The sequence below is a fragment of the Hemibagrus wyckioides genome, linkage group LG06 (genome assembly GCF_019097595.1).
Source record: "Hemibagrus wyckioides isolate EC202008001 linkage group LG06, SWU_Hwy_1.0, whole genome shotgun sequence".
In the NCBI taxonomy this organism is placed as follows: Eukaryota; Metazoa; Chordata; class Actinopteri; order Siluriformes; family Bagridae; genus Hemibagrus; species Hemibagrus wyckioides.
Window position 1 is genome coordinate 11,664,796 of NC_080715.1, and position 20,213 is coordinate 11,685,008.

The 20,213-nt window shown below is 39.4% G+C and overlaps 1 protein-coding gene across 2 annotated transcripts; it reads right to left on the reverse strand.

The window, feature by feature from the left end:
* Positions 1 to 1,244: 1,244 nt before the first annotated feature.
* On the reverse strand, positions 1,245 to 15,755 carry igfbp2b (insulin-like growth factor binding protein 2b). Of its 2 annotated transcripts, none has more exons than XM_058391528.1 (4): positions 15,120 to 15,755; positions 7,188 to 7,345; positions 4,904 to 5,044; positions 1,245 to 3,654 (listed from the first exon to the last, which is right to left on the reverse strand). In XM_058391528.1, exons 1-4 carry the CDS (start codon positions 15,502 to 15,504, stop codon positions 3,496 to 3,498), a joined length of 843 nt encoding a protein of 280 aa, XP_058247511.1. In that variant the 5' UTR covers positions 15,505 to 15,755; the 3' UTR covers positions 1,245 to 3,495. The 2 variants fall into 2 exon arrangements, with proteins under 2 accessions (XP_058247511.1, XP_058247512.1); XM_058391529.1 differs by having other exon boundaries at positions 7,188 to 7,342; positions 15,120 to 15,751.
* Between the last annotated feature and the right edge of the window lie 4,458 nt (positions 15,756 to 20,213).

Here is a 20,213-nt window from a genome sequence, read left to right on the forward strand (position 1 = left end):
GAAGGGAACAAAGTTAATATAAGATTTAAAGGCTCAAACAAGTGCACGGTAAATGTAAAACCTTAATGTAACTGCAATTTTAAAATGAACACTAGGATGTGGTTGAATCCTAGTGTTCCAAATCTGCCTCTGTGTCAGTGCAAGGTTCGGGGAAAATAAAAAGTCTAATGGTTTGATTAAAGGAAAATCATGGTAAATATCTGCCCTATTGTTATACAAATAAAACCTGTGTTGTGTTTAGAGATTCTTGATAAAGGGATTTTTTTTTTACTCTAAAAAATATTTGAAAACATTGCTTTTTGTAATAATAATTAGAATTGTGATGACTATTATTCACTCATTCATTCATTAATCTTCACTAACTGCTTCATCTCAGTCAGGGTCATGGTTGATTCAGAGCTTATCAAGGGGTACAAGGCAAGAGATTTCTCCCAGTTAGTCCACCACAGGGTACCATCCACACACACATTCATTCATGCTTAAGGGGAATTTTGTGTATCCTATCGACTTACCTGTATATAGTTTTGGGCACTGGAAGGATACTGAAGAATACAGAGGGAACCTACACGAACACTGGGAGAAAATGGGAAATTCCATGAAGACTGTGAATCCAACTCAGGATCAAAACAGGGACCCTGGAGCTGTAAGATGCAGTCCTATTACTATTAATAGTAGTAGTAGTAGTAGTAGTAGTAGTACATAGACAGAAATTTGTGGCTAGCAAAAATATCCCAGTTTATTATTAATTTACTTCTCTTAAGGTACAGCATTCAGTAACTTCTATGAATTATTCAGTAACTGCAATAAAACTACCAGGACAAAAGTTACTGAGTTATAAGAGTGAGCAATGTTGCTTTGGACCTGTCATGGACCTTGGGATTTAAGACTTAAGAGACGAACCAAAGAGGGTTCTAGATCTAACTTTTTCCCCAAGAAGACAGTATGATTGCTAGGTTACATAGCCATAAATAAAAGGAATACAAAATGAGCCAGTGTTTTGTTCTTGATTGTTTTCAAGGATTGTTTTCGTCTGTCAGATCTCTCGTTTTTAAGGGGGAAAAAAACCTCCCTTGGGGTAGTTTTGTGCCAATGTCATGGCAGCCAACCCAACACATACAATGTACAGTTCAACCACAATGAGTGCTGTCTCTATGGAAGAGCTGAAACAAAAACAACAACTCACTTTTAGTCTGTTGTGTCCATTTTTTATATAAAATTTAATGAAAGAAGCACAACAAGAGAGCTGAAAGTAACATGTTTAATCATATTGTCATTTATTACAGGCCTTTAAAAATATCTTTGTTGGTTGGCATGCATGTATGGCTTTCACAATCCCTTTCTGAATTGCAAGCAGGCACTTTAATTCCAATGAGAAAAGATACAAGAAGCATGCTGCATTAGTGGTTACCAGTAAACTTTACTATCTGATGCTGGTGTGCCTCCCAATACTCGGTGGCATGCGATGCAACAACAACAACAACAAGAAAAAAATGTAAAAAGTGAAAGTGTGCGAGGCTAGTACATTGTGTGCTGTGTAGGATTTGCTTAAGAAATTCCTGTCGCCTGTCCGAAGCTGTCCAAACAGCATGCAGCTCTGACATTTTTACACTGCAGCAGATGGCAAACACCACTTCCCTCTGTCCTCTGGCTACAGGCATGGCACAGCAACCCCCTCTGCACACACACAACCAAATTCTTTCACTCCTTCAGCACAGCTCTGGCAAATCAATATGCTTAAAAAACCACAGGAATTGGTTTTGCTTTGTTTTCAAACTAGGTCAGACTCAAACTACCATAAAATTTACTGTACCACCAGAGGGGAGGCAGTAATCTATTTTGGAAGCCAGCCCAAATGGAAAACTCGTAGCCAGAGTCTCAGCAGCCTATGTGCTGGCCCCAAAACCCCACATGGGGGGAGCAGGGTTTAGGAGAGCCAGGCTGTAGCACCATAATACACTCTAAAAAAAGAAAATCTATGAAAGCTAATTTTAAAGGCGAGCTGGACATGGCAACACCATGTGAGCTTGTGAAGGTTAATATGTTATCTGAGAGGCAAAGCTCACAGAAATCTCCAAACAGAGTAGAACAGTTTTTTAGCCGAGCTCTTGGGCCTACGCACCATTTGTTTACAATCGATCAGCTTAATCTCAGCTGCTATTTATGGATCCTGTCTATTTAATCTGTCCAATGCTACACTCAGAGAGAGAGAGAGAAAGAGAGAGAAACAGAAAGGGAGAACAAGAGAGACAAAGATGGAAAGACAGACAGACAAGCACGATCGTACTTCACAGACCGAAAAAAATGTAACTATAGCTTTCAAGGACAATCACTGCCCTAGCATGCAACATTTACACTAAACAAATCACACCAGGTGGGAAAGCTCCTGACACGGCAAGCTTAGCAGCCCCCCTCAACCTGTGCACCAATTGGCATCCTTTCACACATCTCGAGACCCCCCTAAACCAACCACTAAATCTTCCAAATGCCAAACGGGCCCTCCAGTCACCCCCAGTCATGGGAAATGTGAAATAGCAAAATGTAAAGTACAGTCCATCTGCATTGCAGGCATATATTTGCAAACCTGTGTTTATTTATAGGTACTTAAACCACTTAATATTGCATTTGTCAGTGTCAGCTTTGTGTCCTAATCTTGACCTCTGTCAGCACATCATTAGTAACCATTTTTGCTCCTAAACCTACCGCTCCACCCGTATTTTCTCCCATATGACTGGATGGAGAGAATAGGAGGAGAAGTCCATCAGCTGCCAACTTTGGCTACACTCGGATACACACACATATATACACACACGCAATTGTGCACTGAGTAACCCTGTGGACACCCCGCAGACACTAGACAAGGCCAGTACAGAGCATGCAGCTCCACATGGTTCGGTAAGGTGAGTCAAAGAGAGGAGGCGGTTTTGAATACAAGTAAACAGCGCTGATGGTGTCCGTGCACATGGAAAAACCACAAAAAGGAGGGACAAACATAGAAAACAAATCCATGCAAATAAAGTACATTGTTAGCAGGACACTGCTTAAAATTATACTTTAGCATTCCTACTTTGGTGCATGTTTAGTGTTAGACAAGCAGCAGCACAGGAGTGGTTGTAGCTTATGTTAGCCTGGCTCTAAAAGGAAGTTGGGAATGGGACCAAATAGAGGAAGCTGCACAAACTGTTACATACTGGGATTTGTACTGCAGCTACACTAGAAGATAGTCACAGGATGAGAAGAGCCTGTTTAAACTAACTGTGTTAAAGTACAGGCTATAATACGAACACACAACACCAGTCTATTGTCAGTAAATGTAGCATATATGTAGTTCACCTTTGTCTGAATGTGGTGCTTTCTATTGTGTTATTTCATAAGATAAAAATGCAAATTATAACAGGTCTGAAATAAGTTCCACATACAGACACATAAAAGTATATGCTTGCACACTTGTCTCTCTAGCTTTGTCTCTTGTTGTTCTGTCGCTCCACTCATCCACATCTATTTGTACAGGCTGGTAGTGGACTTGAGCTCAGGTCCGCTGTAGTACTGGCTGCAGTTGGGGTCACCCCTCACTCTGATGGAGGAGGGAATCTGGACACCAGTGTGGGGGTTCACACACCAGCATTCACCCCTTTGCCCATGGGTGGACATGTGGCACTGGAATACAAAGAGACAGGAAGTTTCCATGGTTAATGAAGTGCTCAGTATGGTGATCACAAGCGAGACATGGAGGGTGGAGCCAAATCCCAGCAATGACAGTACCCGCCTCATTGGTCACAGCACGGCTCTCTGACCCCCCACTGAGCACTCCCAAAATGAGGTCATAATTGAATCGGACACAGCTTAAACAGGGACCTTGAAAAAAAAAACATGCAAGAAAACAAACTTTCCAATTTTTTCCTTCAGTGGGAAAGAACAAAGCCCTGACAGTTACATTAATTACACAAGGAACAAGATGTTTTACAGAACAATTTAGGGTGGAGAGGTAAACTTTTTCAAGCCTGGGAAAACTAAGTTTTTACAACAAAACAAGGCGATCATTCTATTTGTACCAGGCGAGGTTGGCCTTGTTTTACCTCTATCATGTAACGCCATGTGTCACTGTGCTAAGAAAGATTGCGCATATCATTGTTTTGGCTCTAAAAATAAGTGGGTCTAAGTCAAGGACATGCAAGAGATGGAGAGGTTAAATAAAAAAGACTGCAACTGCAAAACATAAATGTCTAACTTCCCACAGGCTGGAGACAGTCAGTAAGCAAACATGTTTATGACCTTGTAACTTGTAGCTTAGACTTTGTCGCTGCTTTGAGAGAACACTATTACTTCCGAAGGTTTTTTCTTTTCTTTTTTTGTTCAAAAGTGTTTTTCCGATTATTCCAATCCCTGTGCTACTCTAATTCATTTTAAGGCAGACTACGCAAGCAGTGTGGATGAGAGGTTATATATTGCTTCATGTTTGATTGCAAGATGTGGGGGTAATTGTGCATGCTTTTTCTGCTCTAACTGGAAAAAAGTGTTGACAGACTTGAGGATGCCTTTGCTTGATTTTACTTCTTGTTGCTTAATGTCCCAGGAGCGAGAACTATTGTGCCTTAGAGCAAGGTCCTTAACTCTTTAGCTGTATGCTCAACTGCATGCTTGGAATATATCCTGTCTTTGGTCAAATTTTTACGTCAATTTTTATATCCTGTGATAAATGAATAAATGTAAAGTGGAAAGCTAAATGTTTACCATAAAAAAGACTTTTATTCAAAAACTCTTTATGGTGACATGGGCTACAGAGTCAGATGTTCCATAATGGATGACTCCTGCTGTAACATGGCTAAAATAATGAAACTCTAGCAGCTAGGTCAGTTATATATATATATGGGATATATATATATATCATCATCATGTTATGACATACCTGTTTTACATTATATTGTCCGTTACTGTCACAGTTGGGAAACTTTAGCTCATACAGGTTCTCCAGGTGTCCCTTGTTGTCATGGAAGGTCATTTTAGAGATCTCTTCCAGCACCTTATCCAGCTCCTGCTGACACTGACTCTGTTCAGCCAGAAACACACACACACACACACAGTAGACAAGAGAGAAAGCAAGATAAGAACCAGTCCGGCAGCTTCATGAAACATAGCCGATATTCATCTCTCACTGACTTTTTTTTCCATGGGCTACACTTTCACTCTTTTTCTCTCTCTTCTATCACAAGGAAAGGCGCCTCTCTATTACTCTCTAAACCCCCCCTCTTTTTCTGTCTCTTATTCTGGCTGCTTGTTGCTTGGCCCAGGATAAGAGGGTACCGAAAGTGAGCCCTGCCAGGGATCTTATCCATATCATTTGGATGAATAGTTCTGCAGATGAGTGCTTGCTGTACTCAGGTCCTGGCTCTCAACATATCAATCTGACATATTCATGGGGTTTCTGTTGTTTGTTGGCGATGGATGCTGGATGAACATGAGCAATTCCTCAATCTTTTCTTCATGCAAAAGCCAGCTCCAGGTTTCCTGGTTACTACCTTGTACATTTACACCAGTCATATTGCTGTCGCTGCTGCTGACCTCTAATGCTCTCATGGCATCTTTTTGCTTGGACAGTTCTTGTTTAACAGCCAATGTCATACACTGAGTTAAATGAAGGGGAAAATCTAGCATTTTTTTTTTTATTTATTGTTTTCATTTCCAAATCTTATAATACAATTGTTATGCTAATATAATAATAATAATAATAATAATAATAATAATAATAATAATAATAATAAAAGTTAAGTGAATTATTAACTTTTCATGACAGGAACAATTTTCTAATGTTCTGAACTTTGACAAATAAACTAACAAACAAACAAATAAATAAATAATAATCCTTGTGTATGAAATTGCTGAAACAACCTGGCTATGGCCAGAGAACAGTAATAGTAGATTAGGAATGTTGTTTTAGGATGAAGTCATGCAGCAGCGGTCAGCTGGCTGGAGACATAGAAGATCCAGGTAGGACATGGTACATTTCCAAGAAAAGCTAATTAACTTGCTGTAGATATATGCGATGGCCAAACGTGATAAGGGTAAGTTGCAGAAATACCAACGTGATAAGGGCTAGCTCATATAAAATTCCCAAAGATGCCAAGCGTTCGTTCTCTCGGCAAGGCATTTGTCACCGTCTGCTGTCTCCAGTCAATAAATAATGACAAAGGCCTCCTTGAAACATTTTATAACAAGTTCTGCCATCTTCGACATCTTAGGAGCATATACAGTTGCTCTAACTGCACTTGCATTGTCACTTGCTTATCTGTACAACCTCTTTAATGTCTTGAAATGTATTCATGACACAAACAACGCATCCAGTGCAATATGTCATAGAATTGTACATATTTTCAAACTATTAAACCTCTAGGTTTATTGTGATGTATGTTAGTGTGATAACCAGAAGATGGCACTGCTGTACTAAACACAATGCTAGCCAAGCACAGTGTGAGGTTTTGTATGAATTGTCTGAGTCTGTGCTACTAGAATCGAGTGGTGTGTACAAATTATTATATACAAAATTAGATATACATTCGCAAAGGTGGTAGCAAGAGCACACAGAGACACAGATACCTACAGTAGGTACATAAACCTAGTTTGTTTTTGCAAAACACATAATGATGGGCTACATAATGCCATATGTAATTAATGAATTAATTTCAAGATTTGATATAAATATATGAACGTATGACAAAAGCAAATGCCACCTTAAATGAACACGTATGGGAGATTTTAAAGTGATGTGTTGTGAGAAATATCTTTAGGAAGAATGGTGTATAATCTTCCAGTACAGATCCTGAAACTTCCATGCCAAAGTGCTCTGAAGCTGTTTTGGTGACAGTAGTGGCCCAAATCCTTACTAAGACTGTTGATCAACTGAAGCAGTACCTCTCTTCTGAAGCTCTACCAGATTGTCAAGTGCCTCATCCTATCATGGACAGAAAGCCCTTCCACCATGCGAGAAACCTCATTTCTACCACCTGTGCAAGTCTGCAAGAACTGCGATGTGATAAAGGGCTCTAATAATTCATTCTCTTGTCTGTCAAAGAACATAGCTGAAACCCTGTACTACTCCTGTGACCATGTCTCTCTAAGGCTGGATTACTAGGATCTGAGAAGTAGTAGTAAGAGGTCATGATCAGTATTGTTTATCAACCCTGACAGAATCTTACCATTCTGGCACGAGGGTTTTTGGGCTCATCCACACGATTCATCATCCTGGTCTTCTGCTCATTCTGGTGATGCTTGACCATAGTCTCCCTCATGTGCCAGTAGTTGGCATCTCTGTTTGGCTTCCTCGGAATCGGAGGCCTAGTTGCATATGGCTCTGCTGACAGACAGACAGTAAAACATGCTACTTATACATTTCAGGTAGAGAAATAATCATAAAAATATATGATATAATTTTAGATAAAAAAAAATACAGAGTGCCTCAAGATGTTCAAAAAGGTATGATGTCTCAAATAAGGGTTTGAGGCAAGATAGGGTTAGAAACATACAAATATGTGACACCAAATACATTGCCCTTTTTGTTCAAATGAGAATATGCTGGAAAAGGCATACAATGGAAGCAGGGTTGCTATGGATCTGGAGCCTATCCCAGTGACCCTGGACACAAGAGGTACAATTCACCCAGGATGGGATGACAGTCTATCTTAGGGTAACATTCACAAACTCATTCACACCTTGGGGCAATTAAGCATAGCCAATCTGCCTGCATACATGTTTTTAGACAGTGGGAGGAAACCAGAAAACCTTGAGAAAACCTATGTGAACACTGGGACAAAACGCAGCACAGATTGTAACCCAAGCTCAGGACCGAACCCAGGACCCTGTATCTGTGAGTCAGCATTGCTACCCACTGTGCCTCCCAAAGTCATTAGTTAAAATGAAAAAATGTCTGAGCAGGCTGCCTACTTCCATAGAAACTAGCCAGTAGTATGAAAGGTATTGGAATTTGTGGGCGCTTCAACTGATGATGATGATTAGATCACAGCTGAAGAATTGTGGTTGTGGTTGTTTAAGATGGGTATTTGAATCACTATAAGAACTATTAGACAACAAGCTATTACAACCAATCTATTACTTTACAAAGCAGAATAGCTGTCTTCTTTTGAACAATTTATATTTAGAAAAATGATTATTTTCAAGAACCATGAAAGAAAGAAGGCTGTTTTCAGAATCTTGCTAATCACATGGTACGTTAACAGTTACATCTCCTACTTATAAGCATCTACTCCCATCACATATACTGTATATTCTTCTACTATCCCAATGCAGGAGGTACCAGTGTGTTTTATGATCCCATAAGTGTATGACCTCATTCTTGGTCCCTTTCTGCCACTGGCAGATCACATGTGCATGCTTATTTTTGTCCTCTATAATCAGGGTACTATCATGGTGCAATTACCATCATTTCCATCAAATGATCCCTTCCTTTTTTCTGTTTGTCCTGGCATTCAGAGCAATCCCTTGAGGGACTACACTGGGGAATGTCACTCTCGGTAAATGTCAGTTGTACTGTGGGTGGGTCATTCAGTGGCTGTTTGGCTAGCTCGCTAACATTACTTGGCTCCATGATCTCATAATTTTCTGTAGTGTGCACAGTTGAAGGAATGGGTGCCATGGAGAGTAGCACCCGTAGGCCATGTGCCCAGTTCTGGGTGCTGAAACAGTGGCTGGCTTGATGTCAGCACAGGCCCGAGCACTGGATCTGATACAGCTGCAGGAGGATGACTACTCTGTGCATTGTCTAGCCATAGCTGCTTCAGTCTTGAATTTCATGCCAGGTCATGAGGAACAGGCCTAAGAATAGTATCCAGAAACTGCCGGGCAAGTTTTCCAAAGCTTGCCTCATTTCAGAAATTGCTGGTGGGTGTGCTTTGCGGTGGACACCTGCAGTTACGTAGACACTAAAGCATCCCCTCTCCTTGGTCACATTCCTGGGTCAGTCCCAGCAACACCTCCTACTCAAAGTCCCTTCTATACTTCTTTCTTTCCTCTTTCCACTCAGTGTGTGGGCTTTTGATCCACAGTACATAAGTAGGCCCCAAATACAAGTACAATGTAATTTCTTTTCTCTGGTGGAACTGAACCTCTGCCTGGGGAAGATATTCTTTTTGAAGTGTGTGTAGTATCTCTATGCAGTTTGGAGATCTACATTTGTCATGACATCTATCTCACCCCCTGGGCTTCAGAATTGTTTTAACATAACGTACATTGCAGCATCCGAGTTTCAATTTACAGTATTCATTAGGCAAAGCTTTGCTTTTGATATCAGTAGGGGCTGGTGCAGTATACTTCCAAAAGACGTTATAAAAAAAGCTGGCAAACAGAAATGGGAATAACAAATGGCATCAATTATTTTAAATGGCAAGTTTAAAGAAGTTATATAAGCATGCACAGTCCAGTTCAATTGTATTTGTATAGCACTCTTACCAGTAGACATTGTCATAAAGCAGCTTTAAACAAATCCTGGATGTTTATTTTATATCCCTAATGAGCGGGCAAGTGGCAACCGTGGCAAGGAAAAACTCTCTGAGATGACATGAGGCAGAATCCTTGAGAGGAGCCAGATGCAATGGGAAGTCATCCTCTTCTGTGTGACACTGAATATTATTTGCAGGTTTAACTCAACATGTTCCAGATAAACGAGTGTAAAAATTATTATAAAACTAATACAACTACACGGTTTTCACTTTTTGTCTTCATGTGACAGGAAGTGAAGTGATATTGCCACGTATGTCTCCCTAGAGCAGCAGTACAGGAAGCCCTCCTGCTGTGACTAATATACATTTCTGATATTATACCCCAGCTTATAACCCAGATGTTACATATATAACTGTCTGTGCCTTAAGGCTAGAATTAAAGTTATGTTGTGAGAAAAACTGTGTGCAAGTTGACTATACCGGTGATGGTTGCTGATCATTCTGCACTTCCTCTAATGCAGACCATTCATGTTGTTCTACATGAAATTTCTCAAAGTGAATAATGTTAAAGAAATGTCAAGTGGGATAAAAAAAAGTATCTATGGTCACTTTTCTAGCATTTTTAATCTAAAAAACACAGAATTGAATGAAGCAAGCAAGGTGCATTCCAGCCTTTAAATGGTTAAAGTTATAGGTCAGAAGAACAAACTGCCTGCGCGTCACGCTGAATTTTCGAATTAGCTGTTGGAGAAGGGCCAGTCTCTGGTGAGCATTCCTAAGAGTGCTGTGGGATTTGCATAACACTTTGAAAGTAGCCCACAATCCTACCTAAAAGCTGATAACCAGTGAATGGGCAAAACACCCCCTCACTGTGGTGAAGTCCTTCACCACAGACAGTGTCTTGCATAAGTATTGCATAAGTACCGGTTGGTCTGAAACCCCTAAATTAGTTCAGGTACCTCCAGTTGCCATGAGATATTACATAATTAGTATGATACAGCTTAATGGAAGGCCCCAAAGTTGTTGTTTTTTTAGAGAAAATACACTAACATAGATGCAACATCATAAAGATCAAGGATCTATCAAATCAATTCCAGGGCAAAGGTATGAAAAATAATCAATCGGGGATTAAAACATTATGTTAAAGGAAAAGAATACACCGAGTATTGACCCAGGGATGTTAATACTTGTGCAACCACTAAATGTATGCTTTTTAAATTAACCTTTGTGTCAAAAATATTTTGCATCTTAGATGTAACACTACAAAATGTTCAAGGGCGTGAATACTTATGCAAGGTTTACTTTTTAGTTATTAGTCTCAAAGTTGGTGCTGAAATATTCTACACGTCATTTTGCATACTGTGGTATTTTATTTTATCAGAATACAAAATATCATCAATGATCTTATTAATCATATAGCTACCTATAGCTATAATCATGTGAGCTACCTCCCAAGCAGTGTGCACTAACTCAATGCACTGTTTTGTCTTATCTGTAAATATAAATGCAAAGTTGAGACAGCAGCGGTGTGTTGTAAATCTGAAACTCACTGGAAGTAGAGATGATGAGTCAGCAAACATCAGTGTACACAGGGAAATGCCTGCAGGCCCATCATGTGCAGATTCTGTATGTGGTCATGTTTTTTTATCTTGCTAGGGACCACATGTCTCAATAAGGATATGCATATCTGACATGACATGTGAGAACACTAGCATGATCCCCATGAGGAAAAAAAACACTGTATTAATTGACTGCAGAAATAATTATGTCAATGGAAGGTCCTCACAAGGGTAATAAGACAAATGTGTGTGTGAGTGTGTCTGTTATTGTCCCGTAACGAATGCATATTTAAAAGCATGCAAACGTGAAGGCAGTTATATCGTTCACTATTGTCCTCTGTGAGGCTTTTAGTGTTTCTCAATAAAAAAAGACTCTGATACAAAATAACCTCAGAGGGGATTTCCTGGAGATGTTGCTAAAGACAAATGGTATCAGCAACTTGGATTCATTTTGTAGCATGGTGTTGATCTCTTTCTGGCACCATGGCAACTGTATTTTACCTATCGAAGGCTGCCAAAACTCAGGCTTTTAACAAGCTGTTGAGCAACAGCAACCTTGTTACACCCACCTAGCATGTGGCTAGGCATCTGACATTTTGGACAGGGGTTGACAAATACACCAGGGGTTACCATATGCACCATCTAAATAAGGAATGTTATAAACATTGTCTCACTCTTTCATCAAAAAAAAAAAAGCAAAAGAACAAGCAAAGTCTAACAGCCTCCAAGTGCAAAACCACTTAAAATGCCCAACAATATGAGAGTGGATACTCTTTATGTGGGAAGAGGTCATAAAAGCACTGTTTTTCATATTGGGCTGCTTTGAAAGGCAAAACTGCAAAACTGGGAATCAACCAGTACCAAGCACCACAAACACTATCTTCTAAACACAAACATACACCTTCAGTCATCCATCGCAGTTCTTCCCACACGGACCTCATGTTTCCGAACATGCCATCTAAGATCGGTCCCAAGCAGCGCCCACTGTGCTTTAGAACAAACAGACACACGTTGTTTCAGGCTTGAGGCTATATTTTTCGCCTGAACAGAGAAAAGGTTTTTTTTTTGTTTTTTTTTACAGTAAATGTAAATGTCCTCATCTGTTTACGGTTGATCTGTCTCACTTTTCATCTAACTCTACCTTTAGGTAAACACCACCTAAGGCCTCATGTCAGTTTGTGTGTTAATGTGAGGTGGTCGGACGTGACAGTCGGACGTGACAGTCTGAGAGTGCTGCTTTGAACTCAAATATACTGCACTCTTCTGTAATCTGTGTAGGGTAGTGGGCTCAGGGAGTACGAGCGTGAACATTTATTTCCACCACCTGGCTGACACCCTTGACACTTTTGACGCCCTCACCTTGCCCTCAGGCACATGTTAAAAAAAAGTCAAGTCGGCCACAAGGAGCCTCTCTGGGGTCACAGGTGCCGACATGCAGCCGCCACCCAAGGCATCCCCACTCTAATTAGGCTCTGTAGGGGTGCTGGAGAGAGGAAGGAGGGGGGAATTGGACAGGTCCAAGCACATCACACTCCCTCAGGCTTCTGAAGGCAAGCAGAACACTCACGCCTCAGTGGAAGAAATAAAATACAAACAGAATAGAAGTGTTTTAAAAGATAAAGCTAAAGCAGAGAGATATCAGCGTGAGAGGGACAAGAGACAGAAGAAAAGTGGGTCTTAATGGAGATTTGAGGAAAACCATTTATACGTTAAATTCATTTCTGTCTCCTGAATAGTTCTAGTTGATGCCTAGATCTAAGTTTCCACAAATGTTCTAGTTCCCCCAAATTTCAAGTGAGCCTTATCACTGAAAACATGAATGGAACCAAAACAAACAGCATTACATAATTTCTCCTACCAATCGATTCTGGGTAAACCTGAGGCCTCTATATGTAAACCTAACTAGAAAAAGAAGGGAAAAAAGCTAAATTGGTAGCTATAAACATTCAGTATATTAGCAGAAGCCACACATGCACATCACCATGTCTGTCACTGATTAATATGTTTGATGATTAAGTTTGCATTTGGGTAAACCTACACTAAAAGCATTGCATGAATAACCTGTGTTTTGGAGTACAAGTCTTCAATTACTATCAAGGCTGAGTTATAATTTCCATGTTCCATGTGAAAGTGGAGCTGTGATAAAGCATTATTTTAATTGCACAGTGCACATATACTGTTCATGACAGAATACTGAAAACACTGCTAGAGATGAGGGCACCTGAAATTTCAGGGAAATTACAAAAGAATTCTAAACTATATTAATACTAACAGTTGATGTTATTGAACACAACTTGGTGAAAACTTGACTCTGTTTCATTGCTGGACCAGTGCAACAGCAAATCTGAGTCACCAGGCCTGATGCGGCCAGATTATTCACCCCTGGTGGTTTGGCAGCTCCAGTTTTCGAATTCTTGGGCATCACAAAATACAATGTTTTGTGCAGAAACATCAAACCAATCCAGGCAGGCAGATTCACTTGAGAGACTGGAGCAAGCTCAAAGTTCAGTATGCTAATTGTTGCCAAACTACATTAGCCTTTCTCCCCCTTTGATTTCCTGGAAATTTAGCGGCAAGTTATGATAATGGCAGCCAATTTGTTTCAAAGCAAATGCCTCTGGCAAAGTGTAGCTGTTGTGATTATTAAAAAAAAGACCTTTCTAAGAACCTAGAATCAAGGTCATGTGGCTAACTTGTCTGATAATGTGAAATAGTCAAAGAAACAGGCAGAAGTCCACTATCAACAATTCAACAGGTAATGGGTCGTTTACTGGAGGGCAATGGCCTCCCAGTCAACCAGTGGATAACTAGCTGCTTGAGTATTTCAAATGTTTTAAATAGCACTAATAAGTTTTAGGTTTTATGACCAAAACAAATAATCAAACACTCCAAAATGATCTGATAAAGTACTCACACTCCATGACAAATCCCAGGAGGGAGATTTAATGCAGTAAGGACAGCAGCAATTTTCAAAGCTTTATAAACATGCGTGTAATGAAATGTACATTAAACACAGCAAAACCGTTTGTTGAACTGACATGTCACTCTTGCATTATCTATGAGTGTCGAAATATCACCTGTTGCACTGGCATAATGCTTTAACATATACTATGAAGTCTTATAGTGTCAAAATAAAAAGAATTTAGCATTTATATCGAATAATACAAAAGCTCAGTTGCTTCGCTCGTCTTTTTTTTTGCACCACTGGACTTCGAAGAAGTAATAAATGTGTTTTACAATCAGAGCACAGATGTATTATATGAAAACAGTCCAATGTTATAAAATATTAGGCACATTAAATTTTGTATCATAATATTATTCACTGATGCTGTTAGAGTTGTTTTTTTTTTCCTGAACATTCCATTGTTGGAAGTCAAACCTGTTAACCCATTTTATATCATATCAACAGGTTGATTTTTTTAATCATTTTACTATAACAGATTCCAGTTAATACTATTTGCTTGTCTTAGAAATTAACCGAGGCTTAAATTTAACCCGTTTATTATAACTGACTATTAAATCAATATAATAAGAGCTAAATAACATCTAGCTGTAACAATCACTTTATTTTTCTTTATTTCTTTATTTTTCGTTATTGTTGACCTCACACCTCACTGGCTTTGCTTTATGGACCCCTGAGGGTGGACAGCCGTTATGAATTTTGACCCCCTGACATGTTAATGCACTGGGCCTCTCACCCCAGACAATTTGAGTTATCCTGGACAATTGCATAAGGGTCTACTTAGGCCCACTGTCTACCCGGGGCTATTGAAAGCACCTTCACCTTCCTTTATTTCATGAAACCCCTGCCTGTAGTTCCTCAGACCCCACGCTAAAAGCACACACGCTTTGAGGAGCATGGATTTAACGTATACTCCACTGTAGCGCATGCTCGGTGCACGCAATTCGTCGGATGTCGTCGGATTTCGTACGAAAGAAGTCGTAAGACAAGTAACCCGCCCCCAACTGTAGCCTTTCTAACTTTTTTTTAATACGAATTGAGTCGTACCAATTCTTTAAAAACAATGCATGTGTGAGACAATGCATACAGTACACTTTATGCGTACATACATATTTTTTTTGCATACACTTCTAATGCACTGTACGCGTAACTCACCGTAATCGGACTCGAGGTCGCGCTCATCGTGCGTGTCCGTATTATCGGTTCTGACCTGGCAGCTCCCGAGTCCCTTCACCAGCTCGTCCAGCGGCATCTCGGCGCCCTCGCTCGGGGAACAGCGCAGGCCGCTTCCGCAGCGCGCCGTGTAAACCCCGCACGGCTCTCCGAGCTGCAGCGCGCACACGGGACAGCAGCCACATCCCGGCTCCCGCACCAGCTCAGTGCATGGGGTCGGGGGTTTGGGACACGCCGCCTGCTGCTCCGCCGTACAGCTCGGACAGCGGAATACGACCTCAGCGCCGGAGGAGGAGGAGGAGGAGGAGGATGAGAAGAGCAGCGCCAAGGAGGCGAGTAACAAAGCGCGCACGCACCGCGACCGCATCGCGTTCTGCCGAGGCAGCGCTGAGTTTATGGAGCGGGAGAACACAAACCAGATAACGGTATTCCGTTACGGTCAGCTTCAGGTGCGGAAAAGCTCAAAAAAGCGGCTACGGACAGGTGAGGATTGCCAAGTCTGTCTGCTGGGTCCTATCTGCTGCCATGTTCCTTAGACACAACGGCTGGAAAAAAGGCAGACAAAATACCCCGACAGGCAAATAAGAGCACTTTGAGCCCTGCTTCAGTGCACACAAGCGGACACACGTGACAATGTTTTGGAGGACAGTACACGAGAAATACGAGGTTTTAGAGGAAAAAAATGACCGTGACGCAATAGACTTTACTTTTCTACCGTAAATTGGTCGAGGTTACCGGTTAGCGTGTCAAGGTCTTTTCAGTGAAAAATGTATGACCATGAAGTCCCCTGGTGACGCCATAGATTTGGTATATTTATTAAATCGTCATGATTATTTGCAAATCAAACAGTGTTTTATGAAGCCGGAAGGAATAACGCCAGAATTATTTAAAAAAAAAAAAAATCGATTATAACGTATTTCTTATAAAAGGAAAAATTGTCTGATCATGATACAACAAAATACTATGATTTCTTTCAATAACACCGGCAAAAATATATGTAACAGTAAGTAGCACTTTTAAAGGGCAAAAATTGATATTAGCATAATCAAAAAGTCACAATCAGTCAGCAGGTGATGTCATAGACTAATTAGCATATCTATTACATCACCATCCTTATTTGCATATGAAAACAGTAAACCCGAAAAACGAAGGTTTTATGAAGACAGAATAGAACAGAACCAAGTTTTTTTTATTATCGTATTGAAAATAGTGCATTATAGCTTATTTTGTTCTAATTGTAAATATAGCCAAGCAGACACTTTAAACCAAAGAAAACTAAAAGTGTGCAGGTGGGATAAACGATGGTGATCAGTGATTGGTTGTTGGGAAAATAGTGATTAGTTAAATGGAACAATGGTGAATAGTAATTAGTTATTGGGAACACTTGTGAACAGTGACTGGTTGTTGGGAACAATGGTGGACGGTGATTGGTTGCTGGGAAACGTTGTGGGTCAGTGATTGGTTACTGGGAACAATGGTGAACAGTGAGTGGTTGCTGGGAAAAATAGTAGTCAGTGATTGGTTGTTGGGAACAATGGATATCAGTCAACATTGGTGATAAATTTAAATTTCCCTTTGGGATGAATAAAGTATCTATCTATCTCTCTATCTCTAATTTTTCAGCCTAGTACTAGAATCTGTCCGTCCATCTCATCAATCTGTTGCTGATGTATTCTTATTATTCATTGAGCATCTGTGTATAAATACAATTTGTTTTTGCTGTGAAGTTGAAATGTTTCACAATATTGTACTTATTTTAATTTTTTTTTTTAGAAGAAGCACTCGTATTTGTGAAATTGATAGTATCACTGCCTTGTACAACATGGACCATTTCCATGTGTAGCAGTCACTAATGTCATTTAGCAGACTAACCTATGTTTTTTCACTTCTGCTCCTTCTCTACCACCATCCCTGTAATTGTAGGGATTAGCTGTAACAAGTCTTGTAGTGAAAGGAAGAGCTCTACTTAGGGCTAATTAGTTGGACTGCAGCATTTTTCTGTTGGAAAATGAAGACAGTATGGCCTGCACTGCCAGTCAAGGGTTTCTGAACACCTGGATTTTATAATGTTTTATTATAGCTTTAATCAGTATTAATGTTACCAGTAAAGGACAAGGGCAAAAATATGGCAAGTATTTAATGAAAAAAAAAATGTGAAAAACAAATGTTTTACTAAATACATACATCTCTCAGATTTTAATGGAAGTCTGAATGCTTTATTTAAAACGTGTGCTTAGAAGGGTAATAAGTTTTTTTTTCTGTAAATAAAATAGTAATGGACAGTTATAGTGTTAGACGAATATGTGTTGTGTATTACATTTGCATAATTTGAGTCCATACTTTCTCCAATTAGATCTAGATTGTATTAAAATACATTCACTTACACTGTTCTTATCACAGAGTGCGTAAGCTAAAACATATCGGGTGTAGCATGCTCATATCTGATGTAGGAACGGGATGGGATCCTAAAGCATAAACCATTTGAACGTTTAGTATGTATCGTTTATGTAGAAATGTGCATATACTGTGCATTTACTCTAGCTTTACTCTAAAAGGTATTGACAGTAATGTATGTTAAATCTATATCTACATTTCCATGCTATACATACATACTAAAAGTACAAAAGATGTGTACCATCAAAAACATTGGGAAAAGGCACACTTTAATATGTTAAAGTATAGCAGTTTGCCACTGTAACAGCAGCAGCATTACATCTATCTTCTTCTTGGCCGTTCAAGTTTTTCCCAAAATATTGGAAGAATTTCCACTACGTAATCTAGCAGACACTATCCAGCTGATCTATGACTTTCAACATGCAGAAATCCACTTGATTAAATAGTCCTACTGGAGCAAGTGTCGGAAACACATTTCTCATTTGGTTTTTAACTTAAATCCAGCCAATCCAGTAAGCCGAACATCATTCATATGGTACCCAGGGGTTGAGCGACTGGCAGCAGGGCTGATCCTTTTAAAGCAGGAGGCAACTGAGCATAAGGAACAGAGTGCTTTTACTCTTTTGCAAGGTTAACAAGCTTCCTGTCTTTGACCCATGGGTAAAGTCTGGGCTACTTAGCACAAAGCCATGTGGCAGGGTAAGAGCTGACGTCTGGATCATCTCAGCATCTCAGACTGCGATGATGTAATGTCTGACAGGATACTTCCTCATCCTGCTTTCCACAGCTCACCTGATGGTACAAATATAGTAGTACATGGGTAATGACATTGATTGGTAAGGTCTCTATAAACCATAATTAATTTGAACAAAGCAGCTTTTATAAATTGACCTTTAAATGCTTTTTTTTTTTTTAAATCCTAAAACAATCCAATATGTTCCTAAATGGTGATAACATAATGAACTCTGGTCTCGGTGTGTAAATATTGGAATTTACTTTCTGGTGTTTTATTATATAGAACACTGTGGCCCTAAGTTTAATCATCAGTGGCATGAATATTAGGAATAATATTGCTGTTTTTTACTTCTATATAAAAAAAAAAAGTGTGTTGAAATCCATGTTTTGTTCATGATAATTAATGCACCAAATTATAAGCGAAAATTCATGCAAAATGTTACCAGAAAAATTATAGTTCTTCTTTTTTTTTTTAATATAGCATGTCTAGTAAGGCATATGTCTGAAAATCTAAGCTATAAGTTATTATCTAATTTGTGCTGTGTATGAATTTGCTTAATTGAGCAGAACAGGACAACTGTGGCTGTTGCTGTTTTTCCAGCACCAGAATCTCCAGTTACTAACTGTATGGAGCTTCACATTCTTCCCTGTGGCTACATGGGTTTCCTCTTGGTTCTCCAGTTTCCTCCACTTCCCCAAACCTGCAAGTAAGTTGAGTGATTAGACTACATTGTCCCTAGATATAAATAAATGCCCAATGACCATGGCCAGGATAACATGAATTGACTTATGTCTAAATCTGCTTTTGACATGGTGTATGCGCTTCCTGTTTATGACTGTTCTACTTACAGAAATTCCTAGAGACCTTTTTAGGTAGAGTTTAAACCCTGCATATTTTATGTTTCACTAATTATCCTTATTTGCCATAATTACTTTGACATAATTTCCTTGTGGCTATTCAGTTGACTTTGAACTTGGCTTGGAATCATGTTGACCTCTCTGACATGCCAAAATACACAGCCTCTTATTATATCCAGATATAAATAGTTCTGCTGAGTGTGGAGAATTGTCTGGACATCCTCTTTCTCAGGCTCTTTGAACACTGGCAGGACAGACTTTACATTGTTAAAGAGATTTTTAATGAAGCTTTGTGAAGTACTTACAGTGGACTGAGGTGGGGTCCTGGTTGCCACTTATGGGTGTGTATCCCCCCTCCAAGAAAAAAGAGAGACCTGAAAATATGTTTGTTTGTCTTTGACCAGCTTAATCATTTCCTGTGCCTTGTTTTGCAGCATTGAACTTATATTTGCCTCTGGTTAGCTGTGTTTAAATCCAGTTACAGCTAGCCACATGTGCAATTTGCAAATAAGCTCTTTACACTTGATAGTGTATATGCATTACTTGTTTTACTGCATTGATCATGTTTCCAGTTGTTTCATACAAAAGATTTGCAGCAGTGTTTTTGTAGCAGTTTTAATTTCCTTAAAGGTACCAAGTTTGACCAATTTATTGGGAGAGGTTTTCGATGTTGAATGTGACCTAAAATGCCTCTCAGACCTCCTAATGTGGTTTGAATGAGCTGATTTAAAATTGTTTTAAAATTGTCCTGGGTGAATTTATATTTGCAATTATATGGATAATCCCCAAGGTCAGCTGTTATAAATGGGCTAATAGGGCTAAGCCCCAATAGGTTTGCCTATTCTGCCTGTCTGACTAAATTAGATTAAGGATATTAGCAGTTTTTCAGAGGTCAGAATCCGACTTTGTTTTGTGTAAAATTCAAAGTGATTAGTACTAAATTAACAAAAGCAATATAAATAGTGGGCTATTAATAAATAATCCAAAATACAGTAATACATTTATTTTTATTTTTATAATTATTATTATTGTTGTTGTTTTTTTGTTGTTGTTGTTGTTAATTATTTTTTCAAACAATATTTATAAATT